The sequence below is a fragment of the Falco punctatus genome (assembly GCF_963210335.1).
Source record: "Falco punctatus genome assembly, chromosome: 10".
NCBI lineage: Eukaryota > Metazoa > Chordata > Aves > Falconiformes > Falconidae > Falco > Falco punctatus.
The window spans coordinates 7,845,871-7,867,954 of NC_137590.1; the positions used below are offsets into that span (position 1 = coordinate 7,845,871).

The 22,084-nt window shown below is 50.5% G+C and overlaps 3 protein-coding genes across 5 annotated transcripts in view; 2 read left to right on the forward strand and 1 right to left on the reverse strand.

Moving 5' to 3' along the window:
- Nucleotides 1-6,070, reverse strand: part of SPATA2 (spermatogenesis associated 2) — a 50,324-nt gene extending 44,254 nt beyond the window's left edge. For both annotated transcript variants that reach the window (XM_080405125.1, XM_080405126.1), the window contains exons 1-2: nt 4,860-6,070; nt 1,484-1,909 (exon numbers count right to left, since the gene is read on the reverse strand). In XM_080405125.1, coding sequence (XP_080261251.1) covers nt 1,484-1,801 — 318 coding nt within the window. In that variant the 5' untranslated portion in view covers nt 1,802-1,909; nt 4,860-6,070. The remainder of the gene's footprint in view (nt 1-1,483; nt 1,910-4,859) is intronic.
- An 86-nt stretch (nt 6,071-6,156) lies between these two features.
- RNF114 (ring finger protein 114) lies at nt 6,157-12,772 on the forward strand. Its single transcript, XM_080405140.1, has 6 exons — nt 6,157-6,322; nt 6,983-7,133; nt 8,188-8,294; nt 8,901-9,015; nt 10,466-10,573; nt 10,799-12,772. The coding sequence occupies exons 1-6, from the start codon at nt 6,195-6,197 to the stop codon at nt 10,862-10,864; spliced, it is 675 nt and encodes a 224-aa protein (XP_080261266.1). The 5' UTR covers nt 6,157-6,194; the 3' UTR covers nt 10,865-12,772.
- A 146-nt stretch (nt 12,773-12,918) lies between these two features.
- On the forward strand, nt 12,919-21,288 carry SNAI1 (snail family transcriptional repressor 1). Of its 2 annotated transcripts, none has more exons than XM_080405134.1 (3): nt 12,919-17,706; nt 18,491-18,801; nt 20,056-21,288. In XM_080405134.1, exons 1-3 carry the CDS (start codon nt 17,216-17,218, stop codon nt 20,235-20,237), a joined length of 984 nt encoding a protein of 327 aa, XP_080261260.1. In that variant the 5' UTR covers nt 12,919-17,215; the 3' UTR covers nt 20,238-21,288. The 2 variants fall into 2 exon arrangements, with proteins under 2 accessions (XP_080261260.1, XP_080261261.1); XM_080405135.1 differs by having other exon boundaries at nt 17,580-17,706; nt 18,298-18,801.
- The last annotated feature ends 796 nt before the right edge of the window (nt 21,289-22,084 follow it).

Below are 22,084 nucleotides of genomic sequence, written 5' to 3' on the forward strand. Positions count from 1 at the left end.
TTAGCATAATGTCCTCCCTGTTGATTTAAATCACTATGCTATACACTGGCATTAACTTTTATGCGTGTACAAGCAAGTCTACTATGGAAGGTAAAAAGGCAGAGATTTCATGTATTGCCCCTGGACAAGGGGCTTGCTAGAGATAACAGGAACTCAGAATTACTGCGGGAGTACCAAAGTCCTCTTCAATCCAGCTTTAAATACACTTGAGGTGTGTATGGTTTTTGTGTACCATTACCATGCAGTTTCAAACATCTGTTTTATTTAATTTTATATTAGGTCAAGAACTTCCACTAAAAAAGCCCCGAAAACAAAGACAGGAGTTTATCCTTCTCACATGGCATACCCGAGATATGTTCTTAAGCTAGTTCAAACTGGTTTAGATTGCAGACAAGAATGGCCTGCCCATCTCATCTCTGTACAGAGCAGGTACTGGATCCATAGTACTCAACCAAAGTCAGTATCAGCAGTGTGTCAAGAGATATCCTTGGTGGATCAGCCAACATTTCAAAGGGCAGAACTTAAGCATAAAGATTTATGGAGGGATCTTGAAAGAAGCTAATTTCCCCCTTGGGGTGTTGGGAGAACTCTCAAATGTTCTAATAACGTTCAAATACTCTGCTAAATAGTGAAATACTGTCTTTTTAAGAAAAAAAAAACAACAAAAATACCCATCACTGGTGCACACAACCTGCAAGTGACTTCAGACACCTATACCAGCAGTGTTTTTATCCAGCTTTCAAGTCTCAAAACTATTCTTGTAGGTCACCTGCTGCATTCATTACTGAAACACTGCAGTGATTTTGTATTAGCATATAAGAACAAGTAAAAGATAAAATAGAGAAATCAACAGCAGAGAACCCATTATCTGGCTTCCAGCACCCACGTTGAGCAATATATAAGTTCCTACTTTTCCCTCTGAGATCCTTGCAGGTAAATAATTTGAAAGTACATTAAAATCAAAACTTTGTTAATTGAGAACCAAAAAACAGGTAAGAGATTCTGGAAACAATTCCTTCAGAGAAGTTCCTTTACCATCATCATACAACGTGTGGGAACCTCAGCAAAGCATCCACTCTAAAGCATGCAATGGTTGTTAGCACCTGTGCTCTATTAATAGCTGTTGCAAGACAAATCAAACTTTGAGTGAGCTTAAACACAACTTGACCGCTCACCCTAGTGAAAGCATCTCCAAGTAGAAATTAAGACACTGCCGCAGGGTAGGCTGAACAAGAACCTTAAATAGGCTCTTTCTCTACTTTATGGTCAAATTATCTGTTCTCCGGATACTCTCACCAACACAAACTTCACTTATTTTACATAGAAATGTACCTATGACTTCTGTTTACCAGCTGTACGTAGACAAAGATATACAACCATGCTAATAGGTGGAAAAAAGAAGTCTTTAAAGGAAATGCATGAAATGTGTTAAAACAAAGAAAAATAAATCATGCTCTCTCTATGGCCACACGAAGTGTCTTACCTTAATATTTCTGAACTCCTTTTTCCAGGGGTAAAGAAAGAGATTAATTCCAACTGTCTCGAGCATGCCGAATGCATTATGGAGAGAATGTAAACTTGAGGATTTCACAGATCTCAGTGAGTTTTCAGCCATCTCATAAAATTTTATCAACCGGAATCTATAAAACGGATCAATTTTGGGAAGGCAAAGTAAGGCTGCCGCTGCCACTCGCAAATACTCATCATTAATAGGACGCTGCTTGTTGTCAGAAGCATTCAGTTTGCATTCATGGAACTGTACATATTTCCTAAATAAATCGTCTTTATATTTTGTATCCATTGAAATCAGTTTTTATCTCACACTTGGGCAGCTACCTCGTCTCTTTCATGGTTATTCGGCTGCAGGTTGATTAACTGGCATTAAGAATCTTCAGTAATGGCAACTCTTCTGGAATAAAAATTGAAAACAAAGACAAGTCATCACAGTTGCATAAATCCCAGATGTCCACAGCATCTATCTCCTTCACAGGATTCTACGAAATGGTTCACAGAACACCAGCTCCCAGAACAGCCTCTTTAGGTTTCCGAAAAAGAACAAGAGCCTACAGAAGTGCTGCTGTCCTGCTTTTCACTGTCATTCTGAATTCCTCTTCCAGTTATCCACGTAAAACAGCATAACAAACCCACATCGAGGAAGGCACTGAGAGTTTGATACAATAAACCTGGGGCAGGCTCAAGCTCAGACTGAGTGTTCCTTGGCTCAAGGAATCAAGGCAAAAGTAACTCACAACAAAAAAATGAAAGGAGAAGCATGAGTTTTTAGGGTCTCTCCTCCGCATTTTATTTTGCCCTTTCAGATCAAACAACTTAGCACAAACATTATTCTAATTCTTTTTCCCTGCACAACGAAATAAAGATTTTAAAAACAAAGAAGTTTTACTTCACTCAACTTGGGAAAGCATCTACTTTTATTTTTTTCCTCTAGTGGCACAGGACTGCCCCTAGACCGAGCAAATTAATTTACTTTGCCTTTCTAACATTTTCTAGGCTTTTGACTGCCACTCACATTACACCTGATGGCACACCCAGGCCATCACTGTGCTGGGAGAGCTCTGCAGCTGTCTCACAGAGAACACACTTCCCTGATTGCTGCAAACTACAGCCAAAGTTTCAGCTGAATGCTGGCAGCTGCAAAGAAGATTTTCATCATTTCAGAGAAAAGCTACACCTGCCATTTTTAGCTGCTTTATTAGAACAGAGCAAAATAATTTCTGTTTTTACATCATGTACACTTTTGTTTGCGGGGATAGCTGTTTTTATGTATATACTGCTCTACATTTTCACTTCACTGAGCTCATAGAAAAAGCTGGTGACAAAAGATGCTTCTAATGCTACTTTACCAAACCCAAGGTAATTAACAGGTCAACAGACTCCATTTCCATCCTCTCTGCCAGAGGAGCTTGTGATCAAAAAGCACACAATGCGCTTTGGTTTTTTAAGTAAAAACACAATCCAGCCCTTACGGACTTCCCAGCTGTGAATCAAGTGGAGGGGAGGCAGGGAGAAATCAATGTACTGCTTTGGCTGTAGTCAGTCTGAAACGGCTCTTTAGAAAAGACTTACCACCCAATACTAATTTCAGCTGCTAGAATACTGATCAATGCCCCCACACACTCCAGTTAAAATCACTGTTAAGAGCAAAATTAACTGAATGAAAGGAGCCATAATACAAAATACATGGGAGGGGGACCACAAAAATACCCACCACTACAAACCAACAACCAATAGGCCAGGAAAACAAACAAACAAACAATCAACAGCCTAGCAGTTAATAATACTTGATGAAAGGGTGTGCTTAATAGCAACACCAAGTGGGAAAAGTTAACTAGCAGTTCAATTTCTGCTCAAAGGCACGCTGTTCCCAGTTTCTCCACGATCAGTATTCGCACTGATGTCAAGAGACAAGCTGTGAATCACAGGAAGTGCAGAGTTCTAAATTAACATCTGAGCATAAGGGACAGGAGTGAACCCCTCTCTCTTCCCAAGATCTTTCCTCCTTAAGTTGTGCAAGATTAAGTCTGCGGACAAAGACAACAAAACGTCTGTTCCTCAGCAAGAAGAGCCCCACAAGACAATTTCAGAGAAGGATCTTTGTCTGGCACATCAGTTATACACCCCCAGGACAGGGAATGATCCTGTGCTGACAAGGATTATGTATTACAGTTCTTCCACCCCCACTGTTAATAACTACTAAACAAAAGTGCTTGGTTACACATATGAGACGTCAGGATTAGGAAAGTCCCCAAATGAAAGGAAAGTCCTTCATCGAAGCCCTGCGGACTGTGACACTGCAAAGCCACTGCTAACTCTGGATTTTGACTTGCAGTTTGTACACAAGGCAGAGTTCACACTGCCAAAAAGCAAAACACGACAAAGCAAGCACCCCAGCAAGCCTTCACTGAGCTGCTCCTCTGCACCAGATCTTCCAAAAGCAAAACATCCCTGCCCCAGGCAGCCCACCCAGCGCCAGGCAGGCTCCGAACAGCTAACAACCATGGTTACAAGGCTCAAGAAAAACCTCAGCATGCGAGCAGGTACAGATAAATATAGTTTTAAGAAGCACACTAGCTGATAGAACAGATGGAACAAGGCCGTTTTGCTGCAAATGATTGACCAAAACCCTCGTGATTTCATTGGAGATGCATGAATAGTTCTGATCAGAGTCCAGTTTTTGCTGGTAAGACAAGAAAACGTTTCTGTCCACCTCCTGGGCCAAAACCTCCGCTGAGGGAACCAACCACTCTGCCCACCCGGGGCTGCCTGGCAGGGCACTGTCATGCAAAAGCCTTTATGGAAGCAGGGGAGGAACACCGGGCAGGTACAGCCTTCCCCTGCTCCACGCCAAGGAGACCAGAAACGTCAGGCTTGCACCAAAGACTTGAAAAGGAAATTATCCCGACGACAAAGGCTATTTAATAGCCCGAGAGCACCCCGCACCGCCGGAGAAATCCAGCCCGTGAGCCGAGGGGGAGGCAGCAAACGACACGCCAACGCAAACCGGCTCCGAGCCGCTCCGCACCCTGGCTCTCCCACAGACACTTGTTGCAGAGACGCCCGGTCCGGCCGGGAGAGCGGGAGGGGGCCAGCCGCTGCCAGGAGCCGCAGGCACGGCCCCGAGAGCCGCCTGCGCTTCTCCAGCGCCAGCGGCACTCACCGGCCACGGCACCCCGAGCCAGCCCCGCTGGGGCTGTCCCCAGCGCCCCGCCGCAGAGGGGCGCAGCGCCCGCCGCCCCGCCCCGGCAACCCACCACCCCGGGCCCTCAGCGGCCAGCACTGCGCCGGGGGACCCGGCCGGTCAGAGCCCCCCCCCCCCGCCGCCAGCCGAGCCCGTCCCTCACCGCTCCGCGCCAGGCCGCGCCTGCCGCCCGGGACCCGCCGCCGCTCTGCCGGAAGCGCCCGGTGACCCGGATGCGGACCGCGGACCCCTCGGCCCCTCACACGCTCCCGCGACGTCCCAGTAGGGGCCACCCCACCCCCCCCCGGAAGAGCTGCCGGCTGCCCAGCGGCGCAGCACGCCCGCCCTCACAGCTCGGCCTCCCGGCACCAGCCCGGGGGCTGCCGGCGGCCAGCGGGAGGGGGCGGCTGACAGCGGCGCCCCGGAAGTAGATGGCGTGGGCGGGGCACCGCCTCCTGCCGTTGGGATGCACTTCCGCCGCGTGACGTCGGCGGGGCGGGGCGGCCTCCTCAGGGCCCGCCCGGCTGCGGGGCTGAGCCGCCCCCGGGCTGGACCCAGCTCCCGGGCCGGGCCCCTGGGGCTGAGCCGCGGGCCCGTGGGGCGGGCGGGGAGGAAGCGGGCCGCAACTGCCAGGATCGCTTGGTGCGAGGGCAGCCAGCGCGGGCAGCACCCGGGCCCCTCCTGCCCCGCGGGCCTGTTCTACGCTGCCCCGTCCCACGCGCGGCCGCGGCGGCTCCGTGTGGGAGCGTGGAGGCGGCGTGTGCGCTCGGGAGCGGGAGCGCGCTGGGCTGCGGCGGGATTCGGCTAGCTCCTGCCCCAGGAGCTGCGCACGGCTAGGGCCGGGCACGGTGGCGCCCCAGCGCCAGGAAGGCCCCGCTGCCGGCTGGAGCCTGGGGGCGAAGCGCACGAGGAGCCTGCCAGCCGGCCTGCGGGGCAAGGAGCGTAACCGGGGCACGGAGCGGCCGTGCCTGGGGGATGTGCTATGCACCGGCAGTAACGAAGATCGATCGTTAAATCTTTGCTCTCCTATGGATAGCTTGTGTGTTGCGTTAGAAACGACCGTGAGGGGCCGTGTGGCTCCTCCCTTGAAAAGTCAGTAGTTTTTCTAAAGCCAGAACAGCCCTAAAAGCAAACGAGGGAGAGGACAGCGCTGCGTCCCGCCGCCGGCGGGGCACCCCGGCCAGCACTGCGGCGGCTGGGCACGGACCGGGCTTGGCGTTAGCCCGCCGCCAGGCACCCCCCCGCCCGCTGCCGCCATAGCGCTGGGCTGCCGGCGAAACCCCTCCGTTCCCATGCCCGCCGCCCGGTCCCGCCGGGCAGCCCTGTGCCAGCTCCCCGCGGGCAGACTGGTTGGCGCCCCGGGTCGCGGCAGCGCCAGGGCACCCCCCAGCGCGAAGCCACGCCCACAGTGCGGACACGCCCTGGGGCGGTGCTGCGCCTGCGCACGGGCCGCTCCCCCGTTGGCGGGCGGGGCGGGGCGGGGCGCGGCGGCGGGAAGATGGCGGTGGCCGGTGGCGGTGGCTCCTCCCGCTCCCCGGAGCGGCGGCACGACCCGCTGTCACGTTTCACCTGCCCCGTGTGCCTGGAGGTGTACGAGAGCCCGGTGCGGGTGCCCTGCGGACATGTGTGAGCGACTGCTGGCGGGGCGGGGCCAGGCCGGGCCTGCGGTGGCGGTGGTTTGGGGCCCTGGAGCCTTCGGTGGGAGGGCAGCTGGACCTAGGCCCGGGCCCGCAGGCGGCTTCCTCGGCGGGGGCAGCGAGGCCTTGGTGAGGGGCCGTGGCTCGGTTACCCTTAGAGCTCCCCTTTCTCCACTCCGGGGGCGAGGTAGGCAGGGCTGCTGGTTGTGCGGCCGGGCTGGATCCCGCTGGGGGCCGGGGGATGAAGCGGCGCTGCCGGAGGAGAGGGGGCCCCCACGGGCCCTTCCGTTCTTCAGCAGCGCCATACCGGTGGCCTGGAGCTTTCCTGAAAAACGAAAGGGGGAAAAAAACCCAACCAACCCTAATCAGCAGGGGAAAAAACTAATATTCTTTCACTTTCAGTATCTTTCCCTTCTGGAGGATGTGTAAACCAAGGGAGCAGAGCGCTGTCCGAAAGCTAAAAACACCGAGCATGATGAGCTAGACTCCTCCCTTCATGCACAAATGTCAACAGGCTGCTCTTGTATTAGATATAATTTTTTGAGACTCCTTTATTGCTTAGGGCAGAAGAATTGGAAGGGCTCTGGATGGTTACGCTGTGTGTCCAGCGGGGCTGTTCTCACCACCCACTGTTTTTCTCGCACCCTAGCTTTTGCACTCCGTGCCTGCAGGAATGTCTTAAGCCGAAAAAGCCGGTTTGTGGGGTCTGCCGCAGTACCCTGTCACCTGGTAGCAGAGCTCTGGACTTGGAAAAGCAAATTGAAACAACAGAAACCACTTGCAATGGCTGCAATAAAAAAGTATGAAAGTATTTGGAAACTAAGTGCATGAAGTGTGCCTGCTCAGCCATACTGCTTAGAGGGAAATAAAGTGCTTGCTCTTCAGCTTTCTGCAGCATCAGGTCAAAATGTTTGTTCTGATAAGTGCTAATTTATATAAGTAGCACCAAAGTGTTGACATTTTTGCCACAGGTTTTTATTGGTACCTGTTCAGAAAGTGAATTTCAAATGAAAGATACTGATTTTAAAATTACAGCAAAATACTGCTTCTGAAGCTGCTTCTGTGAGCATGTCTCTGTGGGAGGAACATTGTAATGAAACAGTGGATGTGGGTTTTAGATAGTGATCTCTTGGCTCTTAAATAGAAATTTATTTGCTTCATTTGAAATAGTTATGAGTCAAAGTTGTCTTATATGGGTGCTATATTCCATAGACTTATTGTTTGTTAGTGTCCTGCACGTTGAGTAACAGGAAGGATGCCATACAGATGCTATCTTTCTCTTTGTAAAGTTGACCTTCTTAGCGTTAATTGAATGCAAAGAACATATCAGCAGATGGCAAAACAACAAGAAAAGGATAGTTAGACACACGAAGAGGGGGGTAACATTACACTTAATTTCACTTTTTATTTTTGGGTAGTATCTTCATTCCAGCAGACAGGAAACTGTAGGGCCTTGAATTACAGGTTTCCTTATTGTAAATTGGCAATCAGTCTCCACCAAAATCTTTACTAAAAGCCAAATTATTTTCCATACACTGTCTCTTCTCCTCAGTGACCAGGTAAACTAGCTTTACCCAAAGGTTTCTTTTTTTTTGTACTATAGTATAGGTTAAGAAAAGTGAGCTTTTCTGAACAGTGTTGTATTTGTAAAATATTACAGGCAGCAAAATTACGGGTTAACTAATCTATAATCTCAAAGCTTTCTGCCTTGCCAGCTGAAGTGTTTGGGTTTTCCTGCTTTAACACCGTACAGAAATGTGCTCTGTTTTACTTTTTTACTGCTTCTGCTTAAAAATGTGGAAGTAACTGCAAATAGTTTAAATTAACCTTGCTATGCAATTGTTGCTGGTGCAGATGTATCTCTCAAAGATGCGTAGCCATGCAGCTTCTTGTTCAAAGTACCAGAATTATATAATGGAAGGTGTGAAAGCCGTAACTAAAGAACCACTTCACAACACCAGGTAACTAGCTCTTCTCTGGAAATACTTGTCCTTTTTTGTGTCACACACACAAAAAAATTAAGTAAAAGCAGGCTTTACCTCTTTATTCAGTTTGTGTGTTAATTGTTTTAATCCTTTCACATAATTAAAAACTAAGCCTTAATCCTGCAAATGACTGTGCACAGCAGGCAAGTATGCACAAGGTGTCTTTAAGATCAGGGTACTCGGTAAAAGTAACTATTTTTTAAATAAAACCTTTCTTTCTGGCTCTTGATTTTAGTAACTGATAATGAAGGGAAGTCAGCATTGACTGTAGTGCACTCGTCTGCATTGTAGTGCACTGGGTGTTACCCTGTGCATTTAAAAAGTAGTGATAAATTACACTCATAACACTTACAGAACTATCTTTCTGTGTAAATATGGATGATACTCAGAGTTACTTAAGATATTGTTAGGGATTACAAGTTGATGGTTAAAATTAGCCTGTCTTAATTGCATAGAATAAGATTATTGCTTTGAGTAATTTATATTCTTAAGAGCTAGTAAGACAACTTTCAAGTATTGAATCCTAAAGTTTTTACTTTTAAATTTCTTACAATAAGTAATCTCTTTTCTCCCCCCAACCAGGAACTTCCCAAATCGCTTTACCTTTCCTTGTCCCTACTGCAGCGAGAAAAACTTTGATCAAGAAGGACTAGTTGAACACTGCAAAACATTGCACAGCATGGATGCAAAACAAGTGGTAATAAAAAGTCTTGGTGCAAGAATTGCAATGAAGTCTAGTCTTAAATCCCTTTGAAACAATGAATTAGAGACTTACTCTTGAAGTTAAGTACATATTTATAATTATTCCTGTTGAAGTCAAATGTGGGAATGCTGTTGTCCTGGTTTTGGCTGGGATAGAGTTAATTTTCTTCCTAGTAGCTGGTACAGTGCTGTGTTTTGGATTTTGGATGAGAGTAATGTTGATAACGCACTGATATTTTTAGTTGTTGCTAAGCAGTGTTTATACTAAGTCAAGGATTTTTCAGCTTCTCGTGCCCTGCCAGCGAGGAGGCTGGGGGGCACAAGAAGCTGGGAGGGGACACAGCCAGGACAGCTGACCCAAACTGGCCAAAGGGATGTTCCGTACCGTATGACGTCATGGTCAGTATATAAACTGGGGGGGAAAGCTGGCTGGGGGCCGCTGCTCAGGAACTGGCTGGGCATCAGTCGGTGAGTGGTGAGCAACAGCATTGTGCATCACTTGCTTTGTATATTCTAATTCTTTTATCATTATTATTATTATTTTCTTTCTTTTCTGTCCCATTAAATTGTCTTTATAGCAACCCACAAGTTTTTTTGCTCTTAGTCTTCTCTCCCCAATTCTGCTAGGGCAAGGAGAGTGAGCAAGTTGCTGTGTGGTGCTTAGTTGCCAGCTGGGATTAAACAATGACAGCTGTTCATGCATTTAACTTTTACATAATTTTGATGTTGGTTTTTGATACGTTCTCTGGAGGTGACTAGTTTATTCCTGTTGCAGCTAGGTCACATCCTGCTTTCATATTTGAAAAATGGTAGACATTGAAAGTTAATTATGCACAGTAACAAACATCAAATTAGTAAAATATAATTTGAAAAAAGACAATTTTCTCCTCTGCTATTTTCAGCAAGAAGATAATATAAACTATTGGGAAAAATGCTTGCAAAAAATAGTATATCACTCTAGTAATCTTTATCTGCTGATACTCCCTCTTCATGTAAGAGGAATTGTGCAACATGGAGCTGTATTTGAAACTTCCATTTTTCTAGATGGTTTTTTGAATTCCAAATTATTTAGAAAAAAGTTCCTTTTTTCTCTTGGAGAGAAGTGATCTTTACAAAGGAGATCAAGTAAACTTTTCTGTTACTGAGAAATAAAGGCTGAAATTTTCTAAAGCAAACAGCTGTAGTGAATTCTGATCCTCAGAATGTAGGGAGAAGGGTAAGCCTTTCCATTTCAGAGACCTAAGACAAAATTATTGAGGGTTATTTGAGGCTTTTGTATTAAATGTCCCAGCAAAATATTTGACATAATTTTGCATATAGAATACTAGTTGTCATAAACCTCAAATTTCAGTCTTCCATACTGTCTCTGTCCTGCACTTCCTACTGTAAATGTTAAAGCACTTAACCACTGGGGCTTAATTGGCTTTTTTGGGTTTTTCTTGAAGGTTTGCCCAATTTGTGCCTCAATGCCGTGGGGAGATCCAAATTACAGGAGTGCTAACTTCATGGAGCACCTTCAAAGGCGACATCGCTTTTCGTATGATACTTTTGTGGTATGTGTTTCCTCACCTTTGGAATACATCCTGATGATTCTTAAAAGCCCAACATTTTTTACTTAGCCACTACTGTGACATCTCATCCATGCAGATAGTATCGTGAGAGAAATTAGATTATTGGCAAGTCAAGAGAAAAAACAGCTTTTTTTCTGTTCTTACCTGGTGTTGTATTAACCAGCAGGGCTGTTGCAGTAAAGGAATTTCTGTACTCTTTGTCCATAGGATTATGATGCTGATGAAGATGATATGATGGCACAGGTTTTGATGCGTTCCTTGCGGGATAAATGAACCAACTAGAAGATTAACTGTAAAACCAAGCTTCCATGAGGGGGAAATGCCCAGCATCCTCGCATGTCTCCCTGTACATCCCAAGATTAACTCAGGCATCCTGAAATACGGAATACTTTAATCCCTATCTTGGTTTCAAATTCTGGTTTGGTATTTCTGTACCACTTAATCTTTTGTTAACATGCTCTATGCCGTTTAACCCTGTCAGCCTGATTTTCTTACTTGCTTCAACACACAGCTTAATTGTAGATCAACATGGAGGAGACAAATCTGTTTACTTATACCTATTTCTTGGTTTCTACTGCAGTTGTGTTCATTTGACTGTCTTAAAAACATTCCAAATGGAATGTCCTGAACTAGTTAATAACTATATCTTCCCTATCTCAGTTACATATCTTAAATGATAGTATGAGAGGTGTATTTGTAGCTGTTTTCCTTTAGTGAGACCTCTAGGTGCTAACCGTAATTGTCAGACCAGCTCTCATTTAAAGTGACCTATAATGCCTGTGATTTCATGATGTTTCCCAGTGTTTAAATTCTTATAGGCAGCGTCTCAACTATATGGAAAACATGTCTTCAGTATGAGTCTTCAAACTACAAACTTCCTTAGCCAATCTTTGCACCTGTGTAAGCAACTAGTTCAAAATATTTTACTTCTATGCATGATTATTACTTTCTTCCATAATTTCTAGCCTGGAAAATAAACTTTAATGTTGGTCTTAGTTAAAATGCATCATTTTTAAACTATTTTAGCAAGTATGAACTGTATTTGCTGGCTTTATGATTGAATTGGTGTTTTTGAAACTGATTTTCTAGTGATTTTAAGCCTTATGCTGATAGGGGAATTCAGAAGTTTTTTTCAATACCTCTGCTTTCTATTTGAACTAAAATTTTCGTATATATATATATTCCTAGTTTTCCCATCTCTCAAGGCAACCTGGTAGCAAAACTAACCAATAATTCATAGCACTTGCATAGTTTCTGCATTACAGATTTGAACAGCTATTTTGAATTCCTGTTCTTCATTTAAATATTGCTAAAGTAGCTGAAGCTGTACTTAGATTGTTTTCCATATAATATTATGTGTATAGTATGCAGGTATAGCTTTCAAAGGAGAAGTAAAATATAACCAAGAAAGCAGGATGACAATTCCAGCACGTGGTAAATGGATACTCTGTATTCAAGTCTATGCCTTTACTATAGAGATTCCTTTTCAGTTTAACATTCTCATTAACTGCACAGTCAAGATGCTGAGATCTAATGATCTAAGACATCTGAACAGAACTTGTAAATCACAGTAGTGTTGAGATGTCTAGTCTAATTTAAGCATGATTAATTGGAGCAGTGGACCTGCACCGCCACAGAATTGAATACTAATTAATATATTTGAGCAGTAAACTTAGTATCACTGCACTCGGCAGACTGCAGCATAGCCTTATACTTAAAACAATGAAACATGCCCCGTTATGTCAGCCAGACCTCTAACGTTGAAGTTGAACTTGGTTTTAGTATGTCTTCCCCAACTTGGTATGGGCTGTTACAGACTCATCCTCAAGTGTCTGCTTGGTGACTGGAAGCTCAGCCTTGGGGTGGGGCGGGCGGGGGAAGGCAATCTCATGGTACTGTGGAAGAAGTACTGTGTTTGGGGTTGATTATTTTTAATGCTTGATCTGCGAAGTCATTAAAAAGTATTAGTGGTTGGATGGGGATTTCTGGGTTCTAGCTAGAACACAGTTTGGGTGATACCCATTGACTCTCTAGATTTCTGCTCCTATTCTAAGTGCACTTCCATGCAATTCTGATAAAATGTTTTAAGAAGCAGTTAGAAGCTTCCGAGCAATTACTTTGTCATGTTCTTGAATTTTGAAGACAACTACAAATAAAGGTCATTTAATTTATAAAATCCTATCTTCATGTCAACTCCTGTCATTTCTTCCTCATGGTCTGTATATTTCATTTCAGCACCTCCTTAAAAACACTTCTTGCTGGCTGTGGGGCGCTGCAGGGAGCAGCTGCAGGGACTTCAACTTCTGGCTTCCATTAAATATTCTGTACTGATTAGTTGCAACTTTGTTTATAATCTTTCAAACAGTGGACCCATGCAGGTTATGAAAAATAGTTCAGATTAAGTTCAGATTGAGCTCTTCTAGAGCCGGCCAGAATACTGCAGGTGCGGTCTTGTGCCTGAATACTTTTACATGCCTCCAGAAACAAACCACCCTAGAGTTTCTTACTAAGTCATGGAAGTGTGACTATCCAGCAGGGCTTTTCTGTTGAAATCTGTAAAGCCCCCTTAGCTTTTAACTCTTCCAGCTGTGACATTTGGGATGTTTATACCCTTGTGTTGTCCTCCATTTAGGTAGCTTCAAATGAGGAGGTGAAGGCTGGCTTGCAGCGATGGCTGGTCAGAAATCGCTTGTGCAGAGTACCCTAGCTGCACAGACCTGCCCCTGGTCTGTACAACTTGGGTTTGATTTGCATCAATTGATTACTTGGAAGAACTTGATAGAAGGTATAGGCCAAAAATACTGACTGGAAAACGCATGCTAATTCTACTTTAACTTTGATTATGTCAGTGTATGAATAAGAAGCCATGTTCCGGCACCTGCTACCCTGGTAACAGTGGGGTTCGCAGCACTGCTTTCTGTGCTGCGGAGAGCATCCCTAGAACCACTTGGGAGGTAAACCCAGCCATAGGCTTCCACTTACTCTAGCTGCTGAAAAGTTTTGTGTCTCTGTGCTGCTGACTTTGTCAATTTAACAAAAGCAAAGGTGTTTACACATGCTGTGGTATGTCTTACGGATACTTGCCGGTTGATTTAAAAAGACATTCTGTTGAGAGGCGAATGTGTTCTGTGTATAGGCTTGATTCATCTCCTTTGTATGCAGAAACTCATGATGAAAAAAAAACTTTTTATGGAACAAGCTAGTCTGGGCTTCTAAATCCAGTGGAATGTTACTGCAGAAGAGTGGAGGACTCTGCCAGAGCTGCTCGCACCTTGTCAGCAGCTGATACTGTAGCCACAGCAGATCCCAAGTGCCCATTGTTGGTGATAATGTAATTGGGCCACCTCAGACCTGTGAAATTCTCCGTGTCTGGCACGAGGAGTCAGCCTTAGGAGGACAATTAGCTCAGGGGGAGAGGGACAGAGTGGGAAGAGACAAGCTTGCAGTTGAACTGTTTTTTAAATTAATCTGTCTCTAGTTAAAGATTAAGCCTAATAGGTCTGATAAATTGTTGTCAGCTTTAATTACCTACACAAAAGCATTGCTTCATCTGGAATTACAGCAGTAACGCCACATGCTACACACACCCCAGTTTCCTTACGCTGCGGGGGGGATGAGGTAAAGGATCCCATCTGTAATGGAACATTAATGGTATATTCTGGGTCCTCATGTCACCTGATTGGCAAAGGCACAGCGAATTTGCATTGAGGCCTTTGGCCAGCTATACTGGATGGTCACTGGTAAGACTAGCATAAGAAGGATTAACGTCTCATGCAGTACCAAGGCTATACTGTCACGGAAAAGCAGATGAGGGATGGGCTCACAGTCCTAAAGCTTTTCTTTAGTTTAAATAAACTAAGAGTGACAACAAGGCATTCAGTTGTTTTGGGGTTGGGGTTTTGTGTGTTCTTCTAATGCAGAGCTTCATAGAATCATTTAGGTTGGAAAAGACCTTTAAGATCATCAAGTCCAACCATTAACCCAGCACTGCCAAGTCCACCACTAACCCATGTCCCTAAGCACTGCATTTATGTTTCTTAAACTCCTCCAGGGATGGTGACTCCACCACCTCCCTGGGCAGCCTGTTCCAATGCTGGACCACCCTTTCAGTGAAGACATTTTTCCTAACAGCCAGTCTAAACCTCCTGTGGCACAACTTGAGGCCATTGCCTCTTGTCCTCTTGGTTGTTACCTGGGAGGTGAGACTGACCCTCACCTGCCTACAGCCCCTGTCAGGCAGTTGTAGGGAACATGCACTTGTCACATACTTCACGTCACAGCTGCATTGGTCCGTGCTTCATTCTTCAAAAGCACTTCAATTTTTTATGAGTAAACTACATTACTCTCCTGGTAATACAAATGAAGACTGTTGAAACCACTAAGAAAACTTCCTTTTCCTTCCCTGCTCCTTCCCCAAAACTCCAGAAAATATTCAACACATAGTGAAAATAAGCGTGGTTGCTACAGGCTTGGGTCTGTCTTCTAGTCCTTGCATTTGTTCGGTCTTTACCTAGGACTCAGACACTGGACTTAAAAAAAATAACCCAGTGGATCTTCTGGGAGCTGTTTTAGTGCCCCCATGCAACCAGTTCCCTTCCATAACTTGAGCGTAGGGGGAATAAACCCCAGTGGCTGGAGCGGTGGCAGGCACGGTGTGAGCCGACAGCAGAGGGAGGTCTTGCATTTTGGAGAGAACCTCCCGGCCCAGTGCTGGTCCTCCTCCTCCTCCACAGGGCTCAGGGGCCAGCGGTGGGTTTCACGCAGCTTCTCCAGTCTTGCAGTGAGGGTGCACACCTCATTCCCACACCTCGTGGCCAGAACTTCTCTTCGCTCCATCCCAGTCCCCCTTGGCGGCAGGAGCTTTGTTCTGTGGCAGGATATTTGAGATGTTTCATGTAGCCATGGGGCCGAGAAAGGTAAAAAGAATTTGCAGCGGATTTGTGCTCTGGAGGTGGATAGAGTGTGCCTGTGAGCTCCCTGGGCCAGCCCATGTGGGCCTGGGAGTGGAGCTGTGCCACGGGCAGGTGGCAGGGCAGCTCTGAGCACCCGTGGCTCAGCTGCTGCCAGAGCCCAGTGCGCTGGTGCAGGGTGGGACGGCTAGAAGCCACTGCCATTTCCAGCCTGTGAATCATTGCTGAGCTTCCCCTTGCCTCTGGTCTCCTGCTCTCCATCCCGTAGCACTCTGGCTCACCAGCACAGGTAGGTCAGGTTGCTTTCTCCCCTTGATCTCGGTTTTTCCTCTAGCACATGCAGGTTTTTTCCACGCATGGTGGTTGGAACAGATCTGATTATTAACATTTCAGAAAGGAGAGAGGAGCAGGCTTTGCTTCTTGAAAGAAAACCACCTAGTTGGGTTCCTCGTACAAGTGTCCCCAGCGTAACCACATCCGTGGCAGGTGGAGGAGTGCGGGGGGGCACCAACGAGGGGCCCGGGGAGGCACCTGCGGTAGTACCCAGGCTCCTTCCCCCTGCACTGCGGGGTGCTGCACCTCTGGACCCCTGTGAGAAATGAGGTGGACCTGGCCTCTGAGATTAGCATCCCCCAAGGCCTTCAGGAGCACATTTTCCCCTGACCTTCAGGCTGACCCGGGTCAGATAAACACCTGCTGAAAGCTACAGGCGACTGCAGCAAAGGAGGGATGGATCCAGCTCCAGAGCACGTGGCCGCAGGGGAAGAGTTTGAAAACGTGTCTTGTGTCCACAGGACTGCGTGTGGCTAGGAGGACAAGCTTTCCAAGCTGTTCCTGCCCTGAGGAAAGACTGACAGTGAGCTCAGCCCCCTGTGCTGCAGCTGTACCAGTGGAAAGCTTTGCTCCCCACTTCTGCATTTCATGTGGGTTGTGGCTAAACAGTAACGTGTGGTCAGCAAGGGCTGGCGAGTGGTGTGTGACGGCTGAGTCACGAGTGGCCCAGCATCACGGGCCCCTTTTCAGCTGGCAGAGCCAGACACTGGCTGAGAGCGAGGAGGCATTCCCAGCAGGTCCCATTCCTCCTCCTCCAGCAGCCGCCGGCAGCTGTCTTGGCCTGGAGCTGAGCACCACTCCTACAGCAGGTGGCTGGACCCATGCCCTGAGCCCTTCCAGCAGGGAAATCCCCACATGAGCGGGAGGGATGGGGCGAGCTGGAAGCCCAGGGTGGGCTTTTGAGGGAGGGGGACCGCTCCAGCTTTGCCCACTGCACCCCAAACACCTGGTAGCAAAGCCTGGGCACCTTCCATGGGTGCGTGTCCCCGGGGGAGCGGGAAGCCAAAGGGAGCGTGTGACCCATTGGGGCTCTTCGACCCACACTGCCGTGCCCGCGGGGAGTCAGGGGAAGGCAGGAGGGAAGAAAACCAGGGGGCAGCTTGCTGGGGGAGGCTGCGCTGCCTGCAACCTGCCCAGCAGAAGGGAGAAGCCTGTCTGGGCAGGTGCTTCTGGCCGCTGCCTGGGGGAAGGAGTCAGCAAGGGCTGTGCTGCATCCCTCCCGCTCCTCGCAAGCCATCGCCTCTCCTCAGAAGATTAATAACCCGGGGCAAAGCATGTTCCCTGCGCCGGGCTGCGTCCCACCCGTCCCTGCGGCAGCGGCGCACGTTTGTGCTGACCCGCACCGCGTCCCCCGCGGCCGCCAGGCGTGGGGGGCCCGGCCATGCCCCCCGGCACGGCGTCTTCCCCCAGCCCCGCTGCTGCAGGCCGGCCCGGCCCGGCCACCGGGGCCGCGGGTCAGTCGCACGGCTCCTTGCCCTGCCTCCCGCCGCAGCGCGGCACGGGGAGCGCTCCGGAGGGAAGGAAGCCACCATCAGCGCCGGCAGCACCGCCAGCGGCGCGGGCACCGGGCGGGCAGCGGGGCCGCCCCGCCGGAGCGCAGCCCCGGGGGCACCCCCGGGAGCGGGGCCGGCACCTGCCGGGCCCCCGCCCCGCCCGGCCCATTGGCTGCGGGACCCGGGGGCCGCCCCGCGCCGCCCGCCCCGCCCCCGTGCCGCCCCCCCGGACCCGGGCCCATATTAGCGGGCGCGGCGGCGCGGCGGCCCCGCAGCGGGCGGCGGCACCGGGGCTGCAAGATGCCGCGCTCGTTCCTGGTGAAGAAGCACTTCTCGGCCAGCAAGAAGCCCAACTACAGCGAGCTGGAGAGCCAGGCCGGTGCGTGGCGGGGCGCGGCGGGACGGGACGGGCCGCGCACGTGGGGCGGTGCGGGGGTCCCGGTGTCCCCACGCGGCAGCGAGTGGGTGGCGGACTTCTCGCGGGGCGTGTTTCTCGGTTTTGTGTGTCCCGGGTAGAGACGGGGTGAGGGCTCTCCCGTGTCCCGCGATGGGGAGCCGGCCCTGGTACCTCGGGGCGGGCGGAGACGCCGGGGGCTCCCCCGTGATGGGGGTGGGAAGGGGCGCGGTCCCCTTCGCCCCATCCCTCGCAGCAGCGTGGGCAGGGGCGCCGGGCCCCCGCGGTGTGGCCTCGGGTCTCCTTTGCCCCGGGACGGGCTGGGGTGTCGGGCTCCCGTGGGACGGGCTGAGGTCCCTTTGCCCCTCCAGCCCCGGGTGGAGCGCGGGGCTCCCACGGAGTGGCTTGGGGTCGGGTCCCGTTGCCCCAAGGTGGTGCGGAGTCCCCCGGGGGTGGGCTGGGCTGGGCCGGGCACCCTGCAGCCCTGCGGAGCCCCGTGGGGTTGGGTCAGGGCCCCCTCGCCCCCGTTCCCACGGGGAGCATCGGGCCCCCGCTGAGTGCCGCCGCCTCCCGCAGTGCTGGCCGCCCCGCTGCTGTACGAGACGTGCCCGCTGCCCGTCATCCCCCCGCCCGAGGTGCTCGGCCCCGGCGCCTACTACCCACCGCTGGTGTGGGATGCGGGGCTGCTCTCCAGCCTCTTCCCGGGCGGCCCGGGCAGCGAGGCGGCAGGCGGCACGACCCCCGCCCTGGACCTGACCGCGCTCTCCAGCGAGGAGGATGAAGGCAAGAGCTCGGGGCCCCCCAGCCCAGCCTCGGCCCCCGCCGCCGCCGAGCGCTTCCGCTGCGCCCAGTGTGCCAAGGCTTACTCCACCTTCGCCGGGCTCTCCAAGCACAAGCAATTGCACTGCGACGCCCAGGCCAGGAAATCCTTCAGCTGCAAGTACTGCGAGAAGGAGTACGTGAGCCTGGGGGCTCTCAAGATGCACATCCGGAGCCACACGCTGCCCTGCGTCTGCAAGATGTGTGGCAAGGCCTTCTCCCGGCCCTGGCTGCTGCAGGGCCACATCCGGACGCACACCGGTAATGCCGGCTCTTGCCCCTCTCCCTCCCTCCCTTATCGCCTCCCGCTTCCCAGCTCCGAGGCCCCCAGCGAATGGGCAGGCCGGGTGTTATCTGGGAAGATAAGAGCTTCCCAAACCCCCTTGGCACATCTCTCTAAAATGTCCTTTAAATATCCTCTTGGCTGGAACCGAGCACAGGGTCAAGGCTCTGCTCGGAAATCTGTGCCGCTGCTGTTAGTGTTGTGTCTGCCCGTGAGCCAGCCCCAGGGCCACAGTGTGACGGTGCACACTTCACCCCAACTTCATAAACTGGGGCTGTGAGACAGCCGCAGCACTCCCTGATGCCCAAAGCATCCCTCTCTGCCCACACCGAGGGCTCCCAGCCAGGCTGTCCAGACCCGGCTGCCCACCACCGTGGCCTCCAACCCACCGCCCCACTCGGCAGCGATGAGCTCAGCTCAGGGCTCACTCGCTGCCGGGATGCACCACAGCAAGGCTCGGCATGGCCTCTGGGCAGGTGCTGGGGGTGCGGGGCCGGCCACCCCCCGCACCTGTTGATGCGGGTCCGGGTGCCGCAGCTGCAGCCCACCCTGCTGCCACGGCCGCCCGTACAATGCATCTCCTGAGCATCCTTTGTGGGGCTGCGGGGATAGTGTAATTGTTACTTGGCACTGATTTCACACCCTCTTAACGTACTAAAGATGATGGCTGAAGGAAGCTGGGAAGACTTAATTGTGCTTTCCAAATTGAGCATACGCATTTGTTTCCTCCAAAAGAGGCTTTCTGGGAGGAATTCACCCTGGCCAGGCTTTTCAGTGCGAGCAGGGCAGGAGAAGGGGGAGCGCGGGGTTAGGAAATAGCTATACTCACCCTGGTGCTGGCGCCTTTCAGCCGCTGCCTGCTATGATATAATTAACACATAGTGCTTGGCTTTCCTGCCTCTCTGCAAACGCTTCGCTTTGGCTCCAGGCAGGAGATGAGTATCATGTCTTCGTTTGTATGTGCGACTGCATTGCTGCTCGCAGATGTTTCCAGCATTAATTTTCTGTGGTTCACCGGGGAGGCTTTTCTGGGAGTAGGAAATTCCCAAGTCCGTGCTTCCCCCAAAGTGAATGCTGTACATACCTCTCCCGGCTTTCCCTCCAAACAATAACAGCCAGCACTTCTTTTCACTGTGTTCTTCACAAACTTAGGCTAATGAATGGCTCTTTCTTTGATATTCCCTATGTGTTGATGCACTGGTTAATTGGGAGCGTTTCTCTTTGTCCCATAGGTGAAAAGCCCTTTTCCTGTACACACTGCAACCGGGCCTTTGCTGACCGCTCTAATCTCCGAGCCCACCTGCAGACCCATTCAGATGTAAAGAAGTACCAATGCAAAACCTGCTCCCGGACTTTCTCCCGTATGTCGCTGCTCCACAAGCACGAGGAGACGGGCTGCTCCGGCTCTCGCTGAGGACCCCGCGCCCCCCGGCCTCTCACCTCGCGAATACCTATATTATAACTAGTTTCTGTAGGAGTTAGTTTCCTCCATCACCATCGCAGTGTGCACCGGGCTGGACCCAGCTACTCTGGCCCTCAAGGCCCTCACACTCCTTGTTCGGTGCCTCCTGTGCAATGTGAAGGCCTGATCCTTCTCCGAGCCCAGCGTCTGAGGGTGCAGGATTGGACCCCGGTGCAAAGCGAGTGTGTGAGGCTCGGGCACCGCAGCCCTGAGCCTGACCCGCTGCTGCCACAGCCCCTCAGCAGGTGCCCCCCCTTGCCGGAGGCACTCGGCACCTTGCAGGGCTGGACCTGCACCCCGGCCCCACCGCTCCTATCAAACATTGTGACCGTGTAGCTTGGGGGGGGTTGGGGTTTTTTATGTTGTTTGGTTTTTGTTGTTTTTTTTTTTTTTTTTTTTTTTTTTTTTACCGTAACCACTTGGTAACTTTTAAGAACCAATATTTTTGTAATGAAGGACAAAATGTTAACACACACACACACCCCCAACCCTGAGTGTATATATGCCGCCTGTAGAAGGTGTAACTATGCAATAATACAGTATCCCAGTAGTTGTGAAGCAGCTGCTTCTCCCCAGCACAATGACAATTTGCAATGCCTGCGAGATTAACAGTGTCCATAAAAGGCATGGGTAGCCATTTCAAACACCAACCCTGTTTACAGAGCAGCTATGCACTCAAGCACCTGTTAATATGACTCTTAACAACTGCTTTTCAAGAGAGCTGTGACTAATAGCAGGCACTTGTCAGCTGATACAATGGTGGCCTGTCCCAAGGCTGCCCATCGACAGGTGTGTGCCAAAAGCCCTATTTATGGGTATTGACAGGTGCCTCCTGAATGCATCTTTCTTTGGACATTGTTTTTCATGGAATCATTACAAAGAGGATGTTTACATTTCAAAGGTACACTGGTATTTATATTTTTGTGCCACAATTTTGTACTGATGAAACTTTTTATATAATTATATACAGTTTATTGATATTCAATAAAATGGTTAATTTATAGTAGGGTTTTGTGGGTGCTTAGGGGGAATGTGCAGCACTGAGTTGTGGGGACTGGGGTGCTGGGCTCAGCTCTCAAGCTCCCACCCTGCGCTCCTGGCTGCAGGTGAAGGGTGAGGGGATCTGCAGAGCCTCTCCGAGGAGGAAAAGTCGGAAAAGGCAGGCTGAGTCAGTTCCTGCTGAAGGGTTGGGGCTGGGCAAGGGGCAGCTGTGTGGTGATGTGGGCTGGGGGGGGCTGGTGTGCAGTGGATCTCCCTGGCTCCGCATCCTTCCCAGCCTGCCTGGGTGGGTGCTGGCTTCCCTGTGGGGCTACTGGAGCTCCCAGAGCCTGGCCATGGCCCCCAGCACTCCCTGGGGAGCAGGTCCATGCTGCAGCATAGGGGATTGCTCCACTGGGGCAGTGGGGGTGCCTCCAGCTCTTGCTGGGCTCCTGAGCCTCCCTGGGGATGGCACCTCAGTGAGCCAAGCCTCCAGGTGGGTGACCTGATGTGGGTGGGGGGCAGTGGAGGTGGCACATTCTGCAGAGCCCTTCTACTAGTGCAGGTGGGGCTGTCTCCTGCATGCCCACAGCTGTGAGGGGACTGAGGGACAGGTGCTCCGGGATGCCCCAGGTACCTGCCTCTAGGATTTCCATAATGAAACCATCCCAGTGCCCCAAACCACCTGCCTTGCACCTTCCCAGCCACCTCCAAATCTGGGGTGCTTCAGGGACACCACAGTCTTGCCACATGCCTCCCTTGGGGGCTGGGGTTTTGTCGTTCTCTCCCCCGCATTTTCTCGGTGCCATCTCCAGGGCATT

Excerpts from the sequence above, each read along its gene's own strand:
- RNF114 (XM_080405140.1), top strand. The coding sequence starts at position 6,195 with ATGGCGGTGGCCGGTGGCGGTGGCTCCTCCCGCTCCCCGGAGCGGCGG. Across the intron at positions 7,134-8,187 it reads GCAATGGCTGCAATAAAAAA|ATGTATCTCTCAAAGATGCG; the intron begins GTATGAAAGTAT and ends TTGCTGGTGCAG. Across the intron at positions 9,016-10,465 it reads GCATGGATGCAAAACAAGTG|GTTTGCCCAATTTGTGCCTC; the intron begins GTAATAAAAAGT and ends TTTTTCTTGAAG.
- SNAI1 (XM_080405134.1), top strand. The coding sequence starts at position 17,216 with ATGCCCCCCGGCACGGCGTCTTCCCCCAGCCCCGCTGCTGCAGGCCGG. Across the intron at positions 17,707-18,490 it reads CGAGCTGGAGAGCCAGGCCG|CGAGGAGGATGAAGGCAAGA; the intron begins GTGCGTGGCGGG and ends CGCGCTCTCCAG. Across the intron at positions 18,802-20,055 it reads CCACATCCGGACGCACACCG|GTGAAAAGCCCTTTTCCTGT; the intron begins GTAATGCCGGCT and ends TTTGTCCCATAG.